This window comes from Mixophyes fleayi, chromosome 9, assembly GCF_038048845.1.
Source record: "Mixophyes fleayi isolate aMixFle1 chromosome 9, aMixFle1.hap1, whole genome shotgun sequence".
Classification (NCBI taxonomy): domain Eukaryota; kingdom Metazoa; phylum Chordata; class Amphibia; order Anura; family Limnodynastidae; genus Mixophyes; species Mixophyes fleayi.
The window spans coordinates 89,305,024-89,328,030 of record NC_134410.1 but is presented as its reverse complement, the minus strand read 5'-3'; the positions used below and the strand labels follow the sequence as shown (position 1 = coordinate 89,328,030).

Here is a 23,007-nt window from a genome sequence, read left to right as displayed (position 1 = left end):
GGAAAACGTCCATTAAGGTTTCTGCCTTAATTGTCGTCATTTCATTGCTTTTCGCAGTTTGAGTTGAAGAGTTTCAATCGTTTTCTTACATTGTAGATTGTGTATAAGGAACCTTAATTGGACATGTTAAACCGTAAGGTTTTTTGTCTATGGAATTTCATGGCTTTTTGTAAAGTGAAATGTATGCATGTATGTTCTGGCAGTCAGTGGCGGCGTGCAGTCATACTGGCCAACTCTCCCGGAATGTCCGGGAGACTCCCGAAATTCGGGTAGGTCTCCCAGGCTCCCGGGAGAGCAGGCAAACGCATATGGCAACATGCTCCTCAAAATGACGCTATTCGCTGTGAATCGTGTCATTTTGGCCCCTCCCCCGCGAAAAACCCCGGCTTTTTGTCGCGGGGCGGAGCCAAAATGATGCAAATTACTGCACCCTGCACCTCCCGCACTAAAACCACGCCCTCCTGCCTGGTATATCCCAGAATTAGCTTGCCAAAGGTCGGCAAGTATGCGTGCAGTATGTATGCATGCATGTTCTGGCAGTCAGAAATGTGGTGCAGTATGTACCACATTGTGCTTATGTGCTTCCCACCAGCACCTGCAGCACTGTAATCACCTCCCCAGTCCTTAAACTTGAGTCCTTGTTGATGCTGGTCACCAGTGAAAGCCGACAGACTTTTACAGAGATTCTGACAGAAAAGCCATGAGTAGACCAATGAGTAAAACACAGCCCACAGCAGGCAATGAGAAGTGCGTGTGTATAGATTATATGCAGCTGCTCTCCAGTACATGTCACTTGTAAAGAGGGACATGTCAGATGCTAATGTCCAGATACCTCACATCTACTCCCCACTGTGATCACCACTGAGTGTGATCAGTACAAGCAGGGTTGCCAACTCTGAAATGAAAAACAAGCAACCGCTTAGTGAAAAACAAGCCCAACCCAATCCTAAAAGGCCCCCAAAAAGCCCAACTTACAGGGGACCGTCCTTTTCTATAACACTAATTTCTACACTGAATCTCCATTTAGAAAACCTTTATAAACACAAGAGGACACATTTATACACTGATATGGCAAATGAAAACACAAATGCTGTAATTTAGGACACTGGTATGTCTTTACCACACAGCCTCATGATATAACAGTATAAGCAGTCTTCTGACATAAGCAGCTTACTGATGGGAGGGGAGGGTGTTGTATAGCAGTGTTACCTGCTATAAGTGCAGCGATCGTGTGTCTGTCACAGCACTTATTTCAGTAGGTTGCTGTAGATCCCTCTTCCTGTGATTTATTACACGTCCTCCTCTGACTTCGCCCACCCACAAAGCGCCACTTCATTGGAGGAATTCTCTGCACGACCCGCCCACAAAAAAAACCCTGAATGCACCAATCACAAAATGGTAACAGAGAAAGCCCCCCCCCCAAAAAAACGATTATGCAGCCTGAGGACTTGAAGAACGTGTCTAAGCCCAAAAACAAGCTACCCGCGGCAGTGAAAGAAAACCCGCAACTTCACAAAAAAAGAAGCACAATTCCGCTTGTTATAAGCGGAATTGGCAACTATGAGTACAAGTACCACAAACAACTTTTGAATAAATTAACTGATGTCACTGAGGGGCGGGAGATTTACAATGGATTCACTAACAGCTGTCTCAGGGAGAGATTAAACTCTCAATTGAAAGCAGTGCCTGGGCTAATAGTGCTACAGGGTGCCCCCCCCCCCATATCCCCAAAACACTAAACAGCCCCCCTGTGGCTAGAAAGTGTGGGTAATTTCTTCAGCTCAGAGATGAAAATCACTTAATCAGAGACTCGGCCATGTGTGTGCTCTCAAGTGAAGCCAGTCTTAGTACACCCAGCACAAACCTCTAACCGACATGTGCAACGTTATGAAATCCCCTATCTTTAAAATGGGGCATATTTTCCCAAATTGTAAAAAAACTATAACTTTCTCAAAATTATAAACCCTCAAAGGCACTCCTCAGCCCTAATAGCTTTCTTATAAAACAAACCCAAAGTCTTTAGACCTCCTGTACACTGAGTTACGCTCTCCCCAAAAAAAACCCTGAAAAACTGTGACTTTTGCAAAATAGGAAGTGGAAAAACAAAAGGTGAGATTTTGAAATTTAGATTATTCCTAATTTGTAATTTTTTATTCTTTTTTTCTGAAATTTGGCATGCAGCACCTATGGACGGTTCTTCATTCGCATGCCAAATTTCAGTTTAATAGCTTTAATACTTTTTAAAATGTAGCCCCTCAAACACCATGCCCCCAGTCTCACAGATTTCCAATGGCAAAATGTCATTTAAAAGATGTAACCTTAATATAAGGGCACGACTGTGCCCTTATAATCTCTCTGCAGATTATCAGCAGACTTAGGAATTTATTTCAGCAACCTCTTTGTATGTGCATTTTTTTGACTTTTATGGACCTGAACATGTTCCAAATTACATAATATACTACCTCCAAAAACATTACACATATCCCTTGCCAAAGACCATGACCCCCCAAGCTATTATATTTTAGAGGACTATAACAATTCCATTAGATCATCATTGGGGCTCTTTGTTGACTCCAGCGCAAAGAAAAAAAAAAAGAGGGTGATATTATGGAGCACTCTGGATTGTATTAAAATGATAATAAAAAATAAGATCTTATTATGAACTCAAAAATGCTGTTTTATATCTCAAAAGATCCCTGATTCTTAGACACCAGTGAAATGTTAGAAACCAAAGTTACGCACACCAAAGTGTGCTTGTGTGAGAAAAACAATATATGAAAATGCAGATTAAACTGCAATACCTTGCATTGCCTCTTTATTTCTTTTGATATCTAATCAATGAAACCAACATTGTCTAATAATATTTGAATTGTAATGCTTCCTTAAAACTCTCAATATTCAATGAGATTGTGCAGAATGTTGGTACATCTAAATGTATAATGTTGATTTCATTGACTAGATATCAAAAGAAATTGTCTAGTGGAAACTTGCCACACCAGGAATCCTAGAAAAAAGGAAAACCTCCATCACTTCCACTGCTTCTCTAAGTAGAGACATAGAAAACTCTGCAGAGCATGAGGGCATTATTCCACTCAGGAAAAACAACCCTACATTCTAATATAGAGAGGAACAGCATTGCAGGCCTCTGAAGCCTGGCTGTTCTGGAGAAATTTTCTGAACACATGGGACCTCCAACTAGGGCCCAGCAACAAAACTTGGACGCTGTCACAAAGACTGAACCCCACCAACTAAAAGTGCCTAGCCTAGTGAGAGCCGCAGCTTCCCAAGTGCAGGCTCCGGTTTGGGCTTGTACAAAAGTGACATTTGCAGCTCAGTAACAGGGATTGCAAGTAAAGTGAGCCTGCAGACAGACAAAACCCTCACTAACCAGTGCTGCGGACTGGGGTGCTCCAGTCACTACCTCCAGTGGCAGTTACCAGTAATCCCCCCACCCACCTGGAGGTTTTCCCACACTGATATTGATAAAATATGCCATCACACTGACCATGTATTTCATAAAGGGGCAGTCAAAGGGAACACCGAAACCCGGAGAAACAAAGTAGACAATGATTGGTACAAGTCAGACTATGGTTTAGGCTAGGAAGACTCAAGGATTTAGGCAAACAAGATTTGGACCTCGGTAGTGTGCAGGAACACATACAATGCTAGTCAATGGTGTAAATCACAGCCTGTAATGAATGAAAAGATGTTCCAAATAAGCAGCATGAAGACAGAGAGAATGTTTGTTTCCAGGAGATCCTCAGCTCAGTCATAAATATCTATTTGAATCTCTTTTGAAATGGATCCAGACTCAGACAATAGGCAGAAAACACAATGGCATAAAATAAATTCAACATAGAGAACAGGCAAGTATGGGGTATATAAACAGAAACAAATGAGAACAGAAGATGACTGGAAAAACATTATAACAAGGGAAAGTCAAATTATAAAAAAGACAGGATCTGCAGAATCCAAGCAATTTTGGTATACAACACACAAATATATTTATTTTTTGGGCCTAGTATTCTGACATGGTTTCGGCATTCATCAAAAGCACAACCACCAATTTTAAATACCCAACACATTTAAAACAACAACAAATGATAGAAGAAATAAGACTGAGAATGTTGGCAATTAGAATGCAGTCCAGTTATTATCATATCGAATAATAAGGCTATTCAGAATATTTTGATGCAATATGCAGTACAAGTATTAGATGAGGATCCATAAAAGCAAACACTGATACATTTGGGAAGCAGGTAAAAAAAAGAAAGTAGGCAATTCAAACTCTGATGACTTGTAGATACAGACAATAATTCAGGCTACGAAAATTTAAGGATTCAGGCAAACAGGATCTTGTGTAGGTGTGCATTAACATGTAAAACCACAGAGGGACACACACACACAATACTAGGGAAGGTTGTATCTCACAGAGCTGTTTTGCACTGCAGCTAACTGTTGACAAATTTCCAACATGTCACACGCATTCTTGACTGGACTAATATTAGGCCAGTAAAGGAGATGAAAATCCTTAGTGTATTTATGAAACCATTCTTCAGTGATCCAGGTGAAATGGACAATTACACTGTATACATAAAGTAGCCATCACAATCTGGATAAAAATGTAACACTCAAGGATGATCCAATCCAATATTCACATATTTTCTGAAATTCATTTGCTTTCCCAGCAATAGAGGTTCCATATAACAACGTGTCAACCTGACTATTGCAGTGTGTATAGAAACCATACGGGCAGGGCCTGATCAGCCAACAGGCTGACCAGGCTGCAGCCTGGGGCGCTGGGTCGGGGGGGGGGGGGGGGGGGCGCAGCAGCGCTGGGTAATAGAAAGATTTTTTTTTTCTTTTTTTTTTTTTCCATTCAACCCCGCCCGACCGCGAAATTGTTACCTAACGGGGTCCGCCTGTGGTGTACGGAGTTCGCCTATGACTCCATACACAGGCTATAGTATGCTGAAGGCGCTGTCATCTGCCGTCACTGCGGCCGCGGTGCGCTGTTCAGTGTGGTCACGTGAGATGTTAACATCTCACAAGACCACACTAATCAGACAGACTGCGCCCGCAGTGAAAGAAAAGGACAAACACCGCCGGACGACGGAGAACAACAGAGGAGCATTTCACAGGCAGGTAAGGTACTTTGACTCAATGGCTGCCCGGGGAGCATTTTGATCAATAATATGGGGGGGAGCAGGAGAGCATTTTGATCTATAATATGGGGAGGGGAGCAGGAGAGCATTTTGATCTATAATATGAGGGGGGGGGGCAGGAAAGCATTTTGATCTATAAAATGGAGGGGGGGGGAGCAGGAGAGCATTTTGATCTATAATATGGGGGGGGGAGCAGGAGAGCATTTTGATATATAATATGGGGGGGGGGGGGGCAGGAGAGCATTTTGATCTATAAAATGGGGGGGGGAGCAGGAGAGCATTTTGATCTATAAAATGGGGGGGGGAGCAGGAGAGCATTTTGATCTATAAAATGGGGGGGGGAGCAGGAGAGCATTTCGATCTATAATATGGGGGGGGGAGCAGGAGAGCATTTTGATCTATAATATGGGGGGGAGCAGGAGAGCATTTTGATCCATAACATGGGGGGGGAGCAGGAGAGCATTTTGATCTATAATATGGGGGGGGGAGCAGGAGAGCATTTTGATCTATAATATGGGGGGGAGCAGGAGAGCATTTTGATCTATAATATGGGGGGGAGCAGGAGAGCATTTTGATCTATAATATGGGGGGGGGAGCAGGAGAGCATTTTGATCTATAATATGGGGGGGGGGAGCAGGAGAGCATTTTGATCCATAATATGGGGGGGGGGGAGCAGGAGAGCATTTTGATCTATAATATGGGGGGGGGGGAGCAGGAGAGCATTTTGATCCATAATATGGGGGGGAGCAGGAGAGCATTTTGATCTATAATATGGGGGGGGGAGCAGGAGAGCATTTTGATCTATAATATGGGGGGGGGGGGGGGGAAGAGGAGAGCATTTTGAGCCATAATATGGGGGGTGAGAACCTGGCATTTTCTGGCACAATGGGGGTGGGGGGGGACTGGCGCTGGCAGCATTGAAGGATTATCATATTTTTAGGCACAAATAATTAATGGCGGGGCAGTGGCACAGATCATGACTGGGGGTGGGATAATAGGCTCAGTGGCTTTACTTATTATTCTCTATGGCTGGGGCAGTGGCACATATCATGACGCAGGGGGGGGTAAGCTGCAGGGGGATAAATATTTTTTTCTATATGGGGCCAGAGGTGCGATCATGACTCGGGGGGGAGATAAGCTGCAGGAGGCATAAAAATTATAAATTGGCCAAGGGCTGGGGGGTTAATTAACTGACTGTCTGGGGTTGGTAGATGTTAGTATATGATTATAAATAATTTTCATATATTTTATTATCTATATATGCCTGTACTAAGGGGTTGTTTTATTTGGTCATAATGAAGTGTTGTGTTTGAATCATTCAGGGTTTGTTAACATTTTGCATTTTTGCACATTTTCAATCTAGGACTCCAAGGTTCCAGAAGCCAACTGACAACAATACTTCAAGAACAAACAAGAGTAAACATCTGGTGGTCTACACTGCAAGATCAGGTAAGAGAGAACAGCAAAATCTGTCTAACAATGAATGTGGATTTTTACTTTAGTGACATTTTAATGTTTTTTTTGTAACTAGTGTTGGCCTGATTCATTAATGTAAGGAATTTAAAAAACAATGAAGTTTTCATATGGAGAAAACCATGTTACAATGCAAGTGGTACATATTAGTTTATTATTTTGAAAATAAGTTAAATACTGGCTGTTTTTTAATGTTACACACAAATACTTGCTAGCTTTATGTTTACACTAAAATTTCAAATTGATCTATGACATGCCCTACCCTAATAATAAACATTACCCCAAATTTTAAATTTACCTCCAAAGCAACATGGTTCTGGCCAGGTGCAAAGTTACTATCTTTTTGGCTTTCCATTCCTTAATGACTTAGGGTCTGTGTGTTTAATGTATTAATCAATAGTTTAGAACTGTGTGTGTATATATACACATGCGTGTGTGTATGTATATATATACATACATATATATATATATATATATATATATATATATATATATATATATATATATGTATAGAGAGAGAGAGAGAGAGAGATAGATATTATAATGTATGTATGTTTAGCTATATCTATAGTTGTGTAGTGAGTCATATCCTGAGTATTTTTACAGCGCTGTTGTTTCTAGTGGTTTCTTTGGTATAGTTTATGGAGTGGTATGCAAGGCTTCTGTGAACAGCAGCATTGAAGGATTATCATTTATTGATTGCAATAAGTTTAATAATTCATTTTACAGCATAGGATATAGCTATATCTGTTTGTCTTGTACATCTTTGCTCCTGATATACGTAAGTTTGGTAAATTTATGCCTCCCTTAATCCCTTTTTTAGGGATTTTAGTAACAACAAAATGACTGACAAAGATTCCCGTGAACCATTTAAAAAGCCAAGTGGAGCTGAGTTTAGAAAAAGAGCAAAGGAGAGAGATGAACGAGAGGGTTCTTTATTGAAAAAGATTCCCAAACTTGAATCTTTTTTCCGGCGTTCTGCAGGAAAGGTGGCTGAAGATTTAAGTATTGGTGATAAATGTGGTGGTGATGCTGTTGCACAGTCAGTACCTTCAACTAGTTCAGCTAGTTATTGTGGTTCCAGCTCCAGTGCACCAAGTGAGTCACTGACACCCATCCCAGTAACTAATATTCAACAAGCAGAAAATGCTCTAAAGCTCTCTGATCCTTCTGATGACCCAGCATTCTGGGTGGTGAGTGATGAACTTATTGCTCACAATGGAATAAAGCAGAACGATCAGGCAGACTTTTCCAAATCTGAAAGGAAATATTTAAATCAGAAACTATTTTTATCTAAGGCTGCTTTTTCTAAAAAACTTACTAATGGCGAGACTGTTAAGCGACCTTGGCTGGTGTATTCAATATTAACTGGTCATGTATTCTGTGCTCCTTGCAAACTTTATGGAGGCACAACTTTATTAGCTACCAGTGGATTTAATGACTGGAAAAACAGTAATATTATATCTGACCATGACAATCTTTCTGAACACCGAGTATGTCTTGTAAAATATTTTGACAGAGGTAAATTTTCCGAAAGAGTGGACATCCAGTTATTTAAACAATACAACGAAGAAGTAAGCTATTGGCGCAATGTACTTCTACGTGTTGTTGAAACAGTTAAATTCTTAGCCTCCAGAGGACTACCTTTTCATGGAGAGAATGAGATTATTGGTTCTTCAAAGAATGGAAATTTTCTGGGTTGTCTTGAATTGATAGCTAAATTTGATTCATTCATGGCTGATCATCTGGCTAGATTTGGGAATAAGGGAAGAGGTGTACCTTCTTACTTATCTTCCACAATTGTTGATGAGTTTATTCTGCAACTATCGGAGCAAGTTAAAACGAATATCGTTGCAGAGATACAACAGGCCAAATATTATTCCATAATCGTTGATTCAACACCGGATGTATCGCACACTGACCAACTAACATTTGTTGTTCGATATGTTTTGCCAGATGGCACCCCAGTTGAACGTTTCATTACATTCATACCTAATTGTGGCCACAAAGGTGAGGAAATGGAAAAAGCAGTTCTGTTTACAATAGAATCACTACACCTTAATTTGAGTGATTGTCGGGGCCAAAGTTATGATAATGCCAATAACATGTCGGGACCATATAAGGGACTGCAATCTAGAATAAAACAGCTGAATCCTTTAGCAAATTATATTCCTTGTGCTGGACATTCTTTAAACCTTGTGGGCTCCGCAGCTGCAGAAAGCAGTAATAAGTCAGTTGCCTTCTTTGCACTACAACAACAGCTCTACAATTTTTTTTCATCCTCAACTCACAGATGGGAGATTTTGTTAGCCAAATTCAAAGAAGATTCGATTGTTTTGAAAACACTGTCCAAAACACGTTGGAGTGCCCGTGCTGATGCAGGTAAAGCTCTGCATAAATCCTACCATGAAGTCGTTGCCGCATTAAAAGAGATAGGCAATGATGAAGGGCAAGTAAAGGATGTCCGAAATGAAGCTAACCTAATGGTGGAGAAAGTTAAAAGCCTGGAAATGGCAATAATGATCTGTTTTTGGAACAGTGTCTTGGGGAAGTTTCAAGATGTAAGTGAAAAAATCCAAGGAAGAAGTACAGATTTGGCAAGAGTTGTTGGGTTGTATAATTCATTAGACGCCTTTTTGATCATGCTTCGTGATGAAGAGGAGTTTAAGAGGTTTGAAATAGAGGCAATACAAATATGTGAGTCAAATGTGTACAACAAAGATGTGAGAAGGAAAAAGAAGCTGAAAGTTCCATTTGACGAAAGTATTGGTGGGAACACATAATTTGATGGAAGGCAGTCGTTCATTGTAGAGAAATATTATGTCGCAATAGATGCACTTAAGGTTAATTTGGAGAAAAGGAGAGAAATTTATACAGAGGTACTTAATCTGTTTGGATTTTTATGGCACTTAAGTGATATGCAAAATGACGAAATTCGAGAGAAAGCAAACCAACTCTTACAAATATACAAATCGGATTTGGACAATGTACTTCCTGAGGAGTGTGTCCATTTAGCCTCTTTTATGAAAGGTCATAAAAGCGACCATCAAGAAAGTAGTAAACATAGCTCAGAAGCCTCAAGACTCTTGACATTGCTAAAAAACTGTAATGTAAAATCAATGTTTCCAAACATAGAAATAGTACTGCGCCTCTTTTTAAGTATGGCAGTCACTAATGGTAGTGGAGAACGATCTTTTTCTGCTTTAAAGAGGGTAAAAAACTACTTGCGGTCAACTTTACATCAAGAAAAGCTCACAGCTCTTGCTCTGTTATTCATTGAAAGTGACTTCTTGCAGAACTTGAAGTTTGAGGATATAATAGAAAAGTTTGCCACTTCTAAAGCAAGAAAAAGGAGCTTGATGTAAAATGATTCTTCAATTTACAACAATTCTTTGCACTTTTGTACATGAAAAAAGTTTTGTTTAAATTCTTCTATACACTTTTGTAGCCTGTTAGCCGTTTTATGTGCTATAGAAAACATTACCTTGTGCGTTATTATTATTATCGTTTACTTGTAATTTGTAGATTTGGAGAGTTTGACTGTTTAATTTATAATTATTTATAATTTTCTACTGTTGCCATTCTTTTATATTTCTACTTTACTCATTATTTGAATTTGTACTAAATCTAGACATAATTGCAGATTTACAGTTCAAAATGTGCGTTAATTTTGGTTGGGGGGGGGGACGGGGGGGACGGCAAAGGGTGTGTTAGCCAAGGGCACCTGGAACCCTTACTCAGGCCCTGCATACGGGTATTATCACCATGTCTCACCGGTGCATAGAGGAATGCGGCAGCACGGTGGCTTAGTTGCTAGCACTTCTGTCTCACAACACTGGGGTCAACAGTTCGATTACCGACCATGGTCATAGCTGTGTGGAGTTTGTATGTTCTACCCGTGTTTGCGTGGGTTTCCTCCGGGTGCTCCGGTTTCCTCTCGCACTCCAAAAACATACTGGTAGATTAATTAGATGCTATTAAATTGACCCTAGTCTCTCTATCTCTGTCTGTCTGTTTGTGTGTATGTTAGGGAATTTAGACTGTAAGCTCTAATGGACCAGGGACTGATGTTAGTGTGTTCTCTGTACAGTGCTGAATTAGTGGCGCTATATAAATAGCTGATGATGATGATGCACTGTGTTTCCATACACCAGTGGGTACAATTACTTCCTGTTATAAAGATGGAGGCTTGCAGCAGTGCACCACACACACAGGAACTGAGCTGTCACTGATAGACTTTGATCAATGTTTATCAGTCGGTAACCATAACAATAAACTGAACTGCTTTTTCAAGATTCTTAAATGGAGACATCATGCAACTGTTTTGTATAAAAAAAAAAGCACAAAATAGCTGTGCATTACATGCCTCTATGTGAAAAAAAATTCATACATCCAGCCTGCCCCATGATAAAAAGAGCTTAAACAGTAGAATACATATTTATATCAGGCTATTACTTCATGTAATTACTCATATAAATTCTGTGAAATTGTCTGTGATTGTAATAATAAAAGTTTCATATTTCTGAGGCCCAGGTGTATCTCATTCCTATTTGTATAATTTTGCTTTAAGACAAATAAATTGTGCCCTCCAATAGTGCTCTTGTGTAATAATGTGGAGTGCACAGGAAAGAAATGTATTACCACCTTTTTTGTCTCTATAGACTAGGAAGAAAGCCAGTCATTTGTTCATTGCCTTGATTTTGTCAGCCTTAACCATCCTGCAAGAGGTGAACATATTCTCAAGTACAAGAATTTTTTTCAGTCTGTGCCACTTATACAGATTAAAAACAGAATACAAAGGGTACAAAACATATCTCACCTGCATAAAGGTCCACCACTATCTCGTTGGAACAGCAAAGAGTAGCTAGCCTCTGTTTTTCGACTATGTTTCCGGCTGAGAACATGCACTTGGTGACATCAAAAGCATATCTGCAGATAGTTGTGAAGCGCATTAGACATCGTAACAGAAATGATTCAATTGCACCTTCAATGTTAATTGGTTATATTAGTTACCTGATGCCATTGTCCACGTGTTCCACCCATCCATTATCTCCAAGTAATAAAGTCACATTAGGTGATCTCATTCCATCATCCAGAACTCGACCTTGCTTTGCTAGTCGTTTAGCCCTAAGAGAGCATGCTACATTGACCCAAAGTTCATCACCTGCAAATTTTAAACATAAAAGATATATGGAGAAGGTTGTTTTCTTACTTCAAATCCTGTTTTTGTGCAGCAAACTAACCCATCAGGTTTATTAACACCTAACACACCTAACTGCTTCCATACATGGTCACAAAAGCAGTCTTCGCTCAGAACAACAAGATCACCATGTTGCTGCCAGGAGTGAGGAAGGTCACGTTCCAAGTTCCGCCCCCAAAATACTCCATAGCGTTCCAACAGCTCGTATAGGTCCATACGTAACTTCTGGGCTGGAGACTGAACTCTGGCCCTTTTAGAGAGCACAGGATTCTGGAATACAGATAAAAAGCTCAGCAAACATTTAACAGTATTTGAAATGAAAAAATACAAATCCACAACAAAAAACATACAAGTATCCCTCAAATAAGGAAAACAAACACAACACAAAATTTTAAGAACCATATATGTCTAAGACTTACACCTAGTACAGGCCAAATGAGATATTACAATTTTTGGGGGTGTATCAATCTTGAGAGCCGAATAACTTTGAGAGTGTTTTGAAAAACAGGTGGTCATTCAGGAAATTTGAGTTAAGCAATACTTCATAAATGTATCTTGGAAATAATGCTCTCTCTTTTTTCTCTTCAATGATCTTTAGATTTTCTTCTGCCTTCTTTATCCAGTATCCGTCAGTGGGAGTACACTAGCATGCAAATGTTTAAAATCACTAAGACATATTTAAATTTTTGAAAGAATTCATACTTTTCTGTTATCAAAGTATCATTAAATTGTTTTAAAATATATATTTAAGGTATTACTAATGCTGCAAATAACAGCTTGAAATTACAAATTTATTATTAATTATTCACATATGACTAATTTTGGTTTCAAAAATGGCCAAAACAAAACAGCTTTCTCAAGAAACACTATTGTTTTTGAGAAATGAAGTCTATTCCATTTGTCAGATTGCCAAGAAACTGAAGAGTTCATACAAAGGAGCTCACAACTGTCTTGAGAGAAAAGGAAGCGGAAGGCCCAGATACACAAGAGGATTATCAGATACTGCAGTTTCAAAAACAGACGGCTTACAGGTCCTTGATACACTCCAAATACCAGGGTCATCTGCAACAGTTAAAAGATGACTCTGGGATGCAGTCCTTACAGAGAGAGTTGCAATGAAAAAGCCATATTTGAAACTGGAAATTAGGAAAAAAAAAAAGTTTAAAATGGGCAAAAGAACATAAACATTGGATGGTGGATGATTGAAAAAGAGCATTATGGATGTGTCAGTCTAAGTATGAGGTGTTTGGCTCAAAGAGAACATATGTGAACAAATGAAAGGATGCTGGAACAGTACTGATGCCCTCTGTCAAGCATGGCGGAGGAAATGTATTGGTATGGGCTGTTTAGTGCATTATGGTGGGAGATTTACACAGGGTGCAAGGAATAATGAACCAGAAAGGTTACCATTCTATTTTATAATATCATGCTATCCCCTGTGGTCAGCACTTGATTGGTGTAAATTTCAAAATGCAGCAGAACACCGCTCCTAAGCGTACATCTAAGTTATGCAAAAATGATTTTGGAGAAGAAATAGGGAGCTGGAATGCTTTCTTTGAATGACTTGTTTGCACAATCGCATGATCTCAACCCTATTGCACTCTTGTGGGATAAGCTTTCAAAAAGCAAGACATTTCTTAGTGATTCCAAACATTTGACGCAAGTGTATATGTGGGCCACAATTAGCAAAGATTAGACTGATTGCAGTGAGGCGATTTGCTTGCCTACTTTATGAATGACCAATACTGAGAAATCTGTGGGCACAATGGAGAGATACTAGCATTAATGTGATTGATTTGTGAAGGGCATTCATACCATTGTGTGAGCAACAACATTTTGGGAGCCAAGGTAGATGGAGAGAACAACAACATTCCACTGTTCAATAGTAGATTGTATCCCCAGATCTGTTTACCATTACTCCATCAGGGAAGGAGGAAGAAAGTTTTCTGGACATGTAAGTAAGGTAAATCAAGGATATGATGTGCCCTGGTGGACAGCAGCTTGAAAACATTGATTCAAATGCATTATGATTTCTATGTTTTTAACCTACAAATTGAGATACTTGTCTGTATTGCCAGTGGCCTATAGTCAAATGATTAAAATAAGACTGTAAAGCATGCAAGTCCTGCAAGTGTCCTTTATTAACCAGTTGGAGAATTCTCTCCATCCATTGTCCACAGTCTAATATTGACACCACCCTGACTTAGCGGAAGGGCAAGATTATATAAAAAGGATGTTAGGGGGTGTTGAATGATGATAACCTGTGTTGGGTAAATTGTATGGAGAAGGGTGAGGAAAATTGTTTGTTGACTGACTTTGCCACTGTTTTTTTTTTGTTTTTTTTAACAGAGGCAGGATTTTATGCAAAAGACCCGAAGTGTATTAATGTCCTTTGCATGAATAAACACTTATTCAGCATCGATTGACAGGCATTGACATATATAAGTAGATATTGCCTGAGAAAAAGAAGTTAGAATACCATTCTGAGCCAGGGCTTTTGCCAGACAGGAGCTGGGAAAGGGGTTTTCCATCTTATCTACCATAAAAAGGTACTCTAGTTGTAGTACTGTTTCAGCAATACATTTTGGCAATTTAGCTGAAGCTAAGTATCTAACACAGCATTCTGGTGGCACGTGGCAAAGAGTATGATACAATTTTTTTTATAGGTAAATGCAAATCCTTCTATAATCTTGGAAATTAGATTTTGCTACCCAAATCATCCGTAATTTGTCTTACATATGTGTATTACTGCTTCTGGTTTAAGGCAAGCGCGCGTCCACACTTGTTGCTGTACAGATGTAAGTTTTGGGCACTAATTTCAAATGCAAGGAGAGTATCAAAACAGTTTATGTTTCTGGCATAGATCTGTTAATTTGATAAGCATGTCTGGGCATCAGTTGAGCTTTTGGTATGCCTCGAGACCTGTATTTGATATACTGGAATTGTTACTTGATAATTCAATCCCAAATATATGTAGGGGCTACGTAATCAGTATTATTTTCTTGGGGGGAAAAAAGTTTTACCGCCTTAAAGCCATTAGACTTCATTAAAGGAAGTAGGAAGATGAATGGAAATATATAGACATATTTCAATCAGTTGATAAACCTATTGATGAGTTTGAGAGTAGATGAAATTGGTGAGGTTTGAGGTAAAAATAATCTATTCACGTACATGAGTGACGTGGGTGGGAGTAAAAAATGTAATTGCATTCATCTGGGTGGAATGCCGTCAACCATCTATGAACTAAAGGCGAACTGACGTTTGAGGCCTATCAGTAATCTGTGGGTGGAGGAATTTAATGGTGGCTCTAGCAATAAATTGAGGTCATCTCCAATAATCAATGTAGCATCATGAAAGTTTTCTCGATTGGTCAGTAATTTTTTTTTTTGCTACAGGGCAATTTGTCCTGTTTTAGGTAAATATATGTTAGCAAAACTGACCACCGTACTTGCAACAAAGGCTTTAACAAAAAGCATTAACCCTCCTGAATCTGAATATTGATTGAGCATCAATCAAATGGAATGATGCATACTTAGCTATTAGGGTTGCAACCCATCTAGATTTGCCATTTGTGTAAGAGCTATAAAATATTCTTAATACAATGGGGAACATCTGTGTAAACATGTGATATAGAACGGAAGTAAATGGCTGTGTGATTTATAAAACAGAAATTAGTTACAGAAAATGTAGTTTGAGTTTGGACGAAGGAAGTTTCATAAAGTATTACCAATTTATGATACAGCTCACAGTCCAGAAGTTACTATATTATCATCATCATCATCATCATCAGTTATTTATATAGCGCCAACATATTCCGTAGCGCTTTACAATATTATACAAATAATAACATAATATAATAATAAGTAGTGTATTTTCTCTAATCATGTAAATAAGACTAGAACATTCATGTCATTTTTTTTCTCTTTGATCCTATCTGGAGGACACTGCTACCATGGGGTTGTGTGAGGGGAGTGGAGTTTGGCACTTACTAGTTAACTTGTTAATGTATCATACTGACAGACCCCTACCCTCTGCAACCCCCTGTAGCTCCACAGTTTTTAGTTGAGTGCCCAGTTGAGTTGGGCTTACTTATATGCTAGGACAGCGGTTCCCAAAGTGTGCTGCGGCGCTGTCACAGGGGTGCCGCGATCCCTAGCAATAAAAAAAAAAAAAAAAAGAGAGAAACCCCCCCCCCCCACAAAACAAACAAACAAAAAAAAAATTACCAATCATCCAGCGCCGGATCCTCCTCCTCACTGACTGCCGGGCGTGACGTCATCACGTCCGTCCAGCCTCAGTGAGGAGCAGCAGCAGAGAGGACGTCAGGTAAGAAGTTAAGTAAAGGGGAGTGAAGGTGGGGACAGAGAGAGAGAGAAAGAGACACACGCTGAAGGGGGGGACAGAGAGAGAGACAGACACGCTGAAGGGGGGGACAGAGAGAGACACACGCTGAAGGGTGGACAGAGAGAGAGAGAGACACACGCTGAAGGGGGGGATAGAGAGAGAGAGAGAGACACACGCTGAAGGGGGGGACAGAGAGAAAGAGAGAGACACGCTGAAGGGGGGGACAGAAAGAGAGAGACACACGCTGAAGGGGGGACAGAGAGAGAGAGACACGCTAAAGTGGGGGACAGAGAGAGAGAGACACGCTGAAGGGGGACAGAGAGAGAGAGACGCTGAAGGGGGACAGAGAGAGAGACACACACACGCTGAAGGGGGGGACAGAGAGAGAGAGAGACACACACACACACGCAGAAGGGGGGGACAGAGAGAGAGAGAGAGAGTCACACACTCTGAATGGGGGGGACAGAGAGAGAGAGAGACACACACATGCTGAAGGAGGGGACAGAGAGAGAGAGAGACACACACACACACTGAAGGGGGCAGAGAGAGAGACACACGCTGAAGGGGGGACAGAAAGAGAGAGACACACGCTGAAGGGGGGACAGAGAGAGAGAGACACGCTAAAGGGGGGGACAGAGAGAGAGACACGCTAAAGGGGGACAGAGAGAGAGAGAGAGAGAGAGAGAGAGACACACACACACACGCTGAAGGGGGACAGAGAGAAGGAGAGAGACACGCTGAAAGGGGACAGAGAGAGAGACACACGCTGAAAGGGGACAGAGAGAGAGACACATGCTGAAAGGGGACAGAGAGTCACACGCTGAAAAGGGACAGAGAGAGTCACACGCTGAAGGGGGACAGAGAGAGACACACGCGCTGAAGGGAGGGACAGAGAGAGAGAGACACACACACGCTGAAGGGGGGACAGAAAGAGAGAGACACACGCTGAAGGGGGGACAGACAGAGAAAGAGAGAGAGAGACACGCCGAGGGGGGGGGGGACAGAGAGAGACACACACACCCTGAAGGGGGGGGGGGAACAGAGGGAGAGACACGCTGAAGGGGGGGACAGAGAGAGTGTCGAAGTCGTATAATTGGATGAATGAAAGAATATTGGTTGATATTGTTTTATTGGTCAAATGCACTCAGTGTGCCACACTACACGTGGCATATTGCGATCGCACGGTAAAATACGCCCGTACACACACGCATTACAACATTTAATTATTTATGTAATTCATATTGGTTCCGTTACAGTCATTTATGAGCAGATAGTATTTAGTTTATTATTAGTTTATATAATATGATTATATGTACACTTCAGTGTTATTTAAGGTTCAGGTTATAAGAAAGATGTCATGTCTAGTATCATATTAAACCCCTTTTCACCGGCAGCTGTCCGGTGCATTCAGCGAAGAGATCGCACATTGCATACTCTAGTTATTGATGTTAGGGAATAAACTTTTAATATGATACTGACCATTAAATGCTAATAGACTAATTGTAACTGGAGAGTCAGGCGGGAAGAACAGAGCTCATCCCCTGGAGAGATGACCCCCACCTTTGGATTCCTTAGATTGAACCAGCCTATGACCTGTTTACCCTGGACCCATCTGATGTCTGGACCTATAGAAGCAAGCCACGTCATCTCTATTTACAAAAAATGTCAAGCGCTGGGAAGACCTGTGTTTCTTAGTCTCTTCACACTGAATGTATGTTATTTTCAAATGCAGTATCATGCAATATAATAGGAATAGCCTAATATAGTAAAGAACACATGTAGTATTTATTAAGGTTACATCTAGCGCAATCTATGCAAGCAGTATTTTTTCTCGTGCCCGGGCATTTTTCTTCCCCCTCTTTCCTCCAATGATAGAACATGCATGTTCTTGTGTATTAGGATAATACTGTCTGGCTATTTGTTCAATATTTTAATATATTCATGTGATGTAACCTTAATAAATACTACATGTGTTCTTTACTATATTAGGCTATTCCTATTATATTGCATGATACTGCATTTGAAAATAACATACATTCAGTGTGAAGAGACTAAGAAACACAGGTCTTCCCAGCGCTTGACATTTTTTGTATATATTGTTTCCACTTAACGATCTGATGAGTCGTGGTTTAAGCTGCAGGGTTTTCCATGTGATATTTATACTATAGAGAATATATTCTGGTCTGCTAGCGCCGAGGGCGATTCCTTAGAGAATCTTGTTTTTTGACGTCATCTCTATTGTTCACTCTGTAACACTGACTGTATATATAATCATAGCTGCACCCCCACTAGCCTCAGTCTACTCTGATCACAGTATTCAAGGGTGAACTACTGTCCACTGGTGCCCGTGGTTAGCGCAGCGGTATGTATGTATCTTTTGGTATTGACTGTACTGTACTGTATCTTAATATAATCATGTATTGAACTGTTAAACTTTGCATCTGCTAAAATAAATCACTTTGTGCGTTAGAAACACAATACAATCGCTTGGGCAATGCTTATTTAAAAATGATAGAATTACTCTAATAATTTGGGGGCTCTGAGTTGGAGGTTACGTTATCGGCAGGTATGCAACGCTTACAGTTTTCGGTTCCTCAACAAAGGGTGGATTGACGGACGCGTCTCATACGGGAAGGAACGCAATGTGTTCAAGACCTGTGGTTCACTTTGTGTTGCGAAACCGAATGTCCGTTGTTGCATAGTCTGACGGTACGCTAATTTGAATCTAGGGACAAGAAAGAAAAATGTTTTTTTTTAATGTCGTTTTAAGTTTTTGAAAGGGTATTGCATTGCATAGGGTATGTGTACTTCCTGCATTGCGTATGTGTACTTCCGGTAATATTGCCACGTGGTTAAACAATCGTTTTGATAGTTATTATATATGCATAGTATAATTACTTGTGAAAGCCTCTGATACATTATTACTATTGTTGGGAACTTTCGATTTTCTGCGCAGAAAAGGTGTATAGAGTGTGATTTTGTAACGTAGATACACTGTTTATTGTTGAGGTGCTCAGTTGCTGTCTGATGAGGCAGGTTGCCCAACTGAAGGACGATATACGGGGCAGGTATACCGGGAGCGAAAACAAAGGAAGTTTTCGCGTGCGCTCCCAATAATAATCGCAACGTTTATTTATAGTTAGTATTTGTAAGCGTTGCGATCGGACCGCACGGCAAGGAAAGCCGTGATTGTAACTTGGGAAGGCAGCGGGGAGGAATTACATTGGAAAGGCTGGTTGATTGTATCGATTTTGTGCTACCAGTTGTAATAAACTCAACAGATTTTTGTGGTTTAGCCAGGGTACAGAGAAACTGATAGCCCTTGGGTCCCACAAGTGATATTTCTGTGTTAGGGGTCCTCGTTTGGTACGAGAGGAAGCGAGTGGACGCGGCTTAAGCAAATACGTCCACGGCCAGTAAGAGATCTCTAGTGGTAGAGTGTTTATAATAAAGGGCATTGTTTGCTGGAAGGGACAGTGTACTGCGGTGTTATCGGTGGTCCGCATAAAGAGTATTGTTCCAAATAGGTGATAAACATACGCTAGAGATGGCCAGTGTACTGCCTAAGGAAGGATAAGAAAGATAAAGTGTGGTTGATTAAGTCAACAAAAGTGAGAAATAAACATGATGATTGTTTAAAGTCGTGGCAAATGGAAGGTAACACGTGGCAGAGCAGCGAATGCACAGCGAAAGTGTGGCAAAAAGTGCGCGCACAGCGGAAATGAGCGTACCGGAAATGAGCGTTCCGGAAGTGTGCGTTGCAAAGAACTGAGCGCAAGCACGCCCCTGACAAATTCGGTCGGGGCAGAAAGTACAGCCAATACCAAAAATGTGAAAACTGTAACTAGTAACTTGTACGTTGTTTTAAGTAATGTTAAAAGTAACGTTTCAGGACAAAGAAAAGGAATGATCCCATCAGCAGGGGCAACGGCTGAAAGTGGTGAGAATAATGTAAAGCTTATCACAGGGGGAGACATCCATTGTACTGCAGCAGCAATTTCAGCAACTAGTTCAGAACATAGTGATTTGGTAGGCTTACATCCTTTTCGCACAACAGCAGTTCCCAATTGGAAGGTGAACAAGGATGGTGAAGTTACTTTAAAACATGTAGCAAAGCATGATTCATGGACTAGGTCTGAAATGTTTTCAATTATGCCTGATTTCCCTGATCCTAGAAAAGATTTGGCCAAGAGTCAGAAATTTATTAGACATTTAGGCAATGCACAAGAGCCTACTAATAAAAAGTGGTGAATGGTGCTTAGAGCCTGTCTTCCTCTCGATATTGATATACAAAAATTCATTAAGGATTGTATGTTGGAGGAGGATGAATCCTTAACCGAAGATGATAATCAGGACAATATTAGACATATAATCACACAGTTGGCTATATATTTTCCAGTGATGGTGGACTGGAGTAAAATTTTTACTATCAAACAAAAGGACAGTGAAAAAGCAACAGACTATTTTTGCAGGGCTCTAATAGCGATGGCCAAATATACTGGGGTATCAGACATAAAGGATAATGTACACTACAGAGAGGTTGCTGTCAAAGTTCTAATGGATGGCCTCAGGGAAAACTTGAAAAGAATGGTGCAAACTTCATTACCATACTGGAGAGGAATTACTGTAAGTGTTCTCAGGGAGTCAGTTATAGGACATGATAAAAATATATGTAAAGAGGAAAAAGCACAGAGTGATAGGCTAATGATGGTAAGTAACCCAGCACCAGAGGGACTGCACACAAGACCACAGTATAATGACACCTGGTTTAAGGAACAGAAACGACATGAGTTGAGGAAGTGTTTTAGATGCCATAAAATAGGACATCAAGCAAGGGGCTGTACAATGACAATAGCAGAAACAAATAGACTTGGGCCACCTAAGGGGGAATTATAAAGACACCCACAGAGGTTTTCCAACAGGCATCTGCACACCTCACAACAGCAAATGTTTGAGGGAGAACCATAGTCAACTAAAAAAAGATCAGGTTATATCTGTAGTCCTACAACCAGGCAAGGTAAAGGTTAAAACTGTGGTAAGTATGAGTGTGCACTTTTAGAAAAAAAAACTGATTTAAAAAGGTAATCGTTGTTGATTTTGCTTGTTTGTTTTATGTTGTCACATGCTTGCTTTTCTGATCGCTGGCCGATGGAAAAGAATGGAAATGTTTGTTTTGTTTGCTGTTTTAAGATAACTATCTTGTTTTCCTCTCACAGATAAGGGTACACAGAAGAAATATAGACTTAGGGCTAGATTTACTAACAGGCGTGATGCATTGCGGCTTGAAGCCTCCATGCATCGCGGCGGTTTTCCGGCGGGTTTGCATTGTAAACAGCCGGATTTACTAATGGGCGCATTTCAGCTTCAATTTGAAGCCGCCGGCAATGTCACGGCGGGATGTAATGCTCAAAGCCGCCAGCGGCTTTGAATAGAACATGGCGCTTTTGCTTTAAATGACGGTGCTTTGATGTAAAGGCGTTTTTTTTTTGAAAATTACACCTGTCTCCTGGCCTGTTACTATTGGCTATTTTCAAACTCAGGAGATTTGACATCACAAGCCCTATATAAACCACTGGCCTGACACTTTTTTCTCTGATAGGGTTTTGAGGAGTTTTGAGAGAGGAGTTAGTTAGTTTGTTCTTTGTGAGAGTTGGAGTTTGGTGGATTGGTGGAGCGATATCTGATTGAAGTGTGAGTAGTCCTGTGGTATTTTTCTGTTTTGTACATTTATTTTCTGTCTTGTATTTCACTTGTCCTTTGTCTGTGTTACTTGTGTGTGCCTGTGTGGAGAGTGTGTCTGTATTTAGTGTAGTTTGTCCTTTGTGTTTGTAAGTCTTTCTGTGTTTTCTGTGTTTAGCATTTATTTGTCATTTTGTCCAGAGATAGGAGGGGAGAACAGGCTGAGGAGAGGGAGATGGAGGTTGAGGGGTCAGAGGAGGGAGAGGGAGAGGTTGAGGAGACAGGACAGGGCAGGAAGACCAAGACAGGGAGGAATGCGCGCTTCTCCCATGATGAGAATTGTGTGTTGGTGCACAACATCATTCCATGCTACGAGGTCATCCTAGGGAACCTAGCAGCCCGGACTCCTCTAAGGCGGCGTCACCAACTGTGGGGGAGAGTCTGTGAGGCCGTGAACGTGGTGGGCCCACTAAAGAGGACAGTGGCGCACTGCCGCAAGCGCTTCTCTGATATTAAGAGGAGGCTTAAAGAGAAGATAGTCCAGGAAAGGAGGGCAACAAGGCGCACGGGTGGTGGCCCCCCTCTTCGTATTGAGTACACCACGTACGAGGAGGAGCTGCGCCAGATAATGCCGGCAGAGATTGTCAAGGGGATAAACGTGCAAGATACGGATTCACCCTCTTTTGGCCAAGTAGTTGGTGAGTTATTTGTTTTTTTTTACCCTAACAGTATTTTAAATGTTTTTTTCTTTTTTTAAATGCTTTTTTCAAAAAAGAAAAACACTTTTCAAAAGAAAAAAGCATTTAAAAAAAGAAAAATACATTTAAAAAGAAAAAAACACTTTTCAAAAAAGAAAAACACTTTTCAAAAGAAAAGTGTTTTTTTCTTTTTAAATGTATTTTTCTTTTTTTAAATGCTTTTTTCTTTTTTTACAAGTGTATTTTTTACTCTATTAGTTTGTAAAGGGCAATTTATTTGAAAAAGAACATTTTTTTTTTATTTGCAAACACATTTTTTTAATTAACTGTATATTTTTACATAGTTATTTGCTGCAAATACATTGTATGCTTTTTCTAATACATCCAGAATCTGCAGGACCGCAGTTCACTCCCAGTCCCAGACCTACACCTCCACCTTCAGCGAGAG

At 40.5% G+C, this 23,007-nt stretch overlaps 2 protein-coding genes across 4 annotated transcripts in view; both read right to left on the bottom strand.

The window, feature by feature from the left end:
* The window catches only part of LOC142100820 (adenosine deaminase domain-containing protein 2-like), a 1,209,653-nt gene that overhangs the window by 273,369 nt on the left and 913,277 nt on the right, over positions 1 to 23,007 (bottom strand). The gene's annotated exons all lie outside the window — the stretch shown is intronic.
* Positions 1 to 23,007, bottom strand: part of TYW2 (tRNA wybutosine-synthesizing protein 2) — a 91,379-nt gene that overhangs the window by 7,266 nt on the left and 61,106 nt on the right. For all 3 annotated transcript variants that reach the window (XM_075184647.1, XM_075184648.1, XM_075184649.1), the window contains exons 4-6: positions 11,910 to 12,108; positions 11,652 to 11,802; positions 11,458 to 11,567 (exon numbers count right to left, since the gene is read on the bottom strand). In XM_075184647.1, the coding sequence (XP_075040748.1) occupies positions 11,458 to 11,567; positions 11,652 to 11,802; positions 11,910 to 12,108 (460 nt within the window). The remainder of the gene's footprint in view (positions 1 to 11,457; positions 11,568 to 11,651; positions 11,803 to 11,909; positions 12,109 to 23,007) is intronic.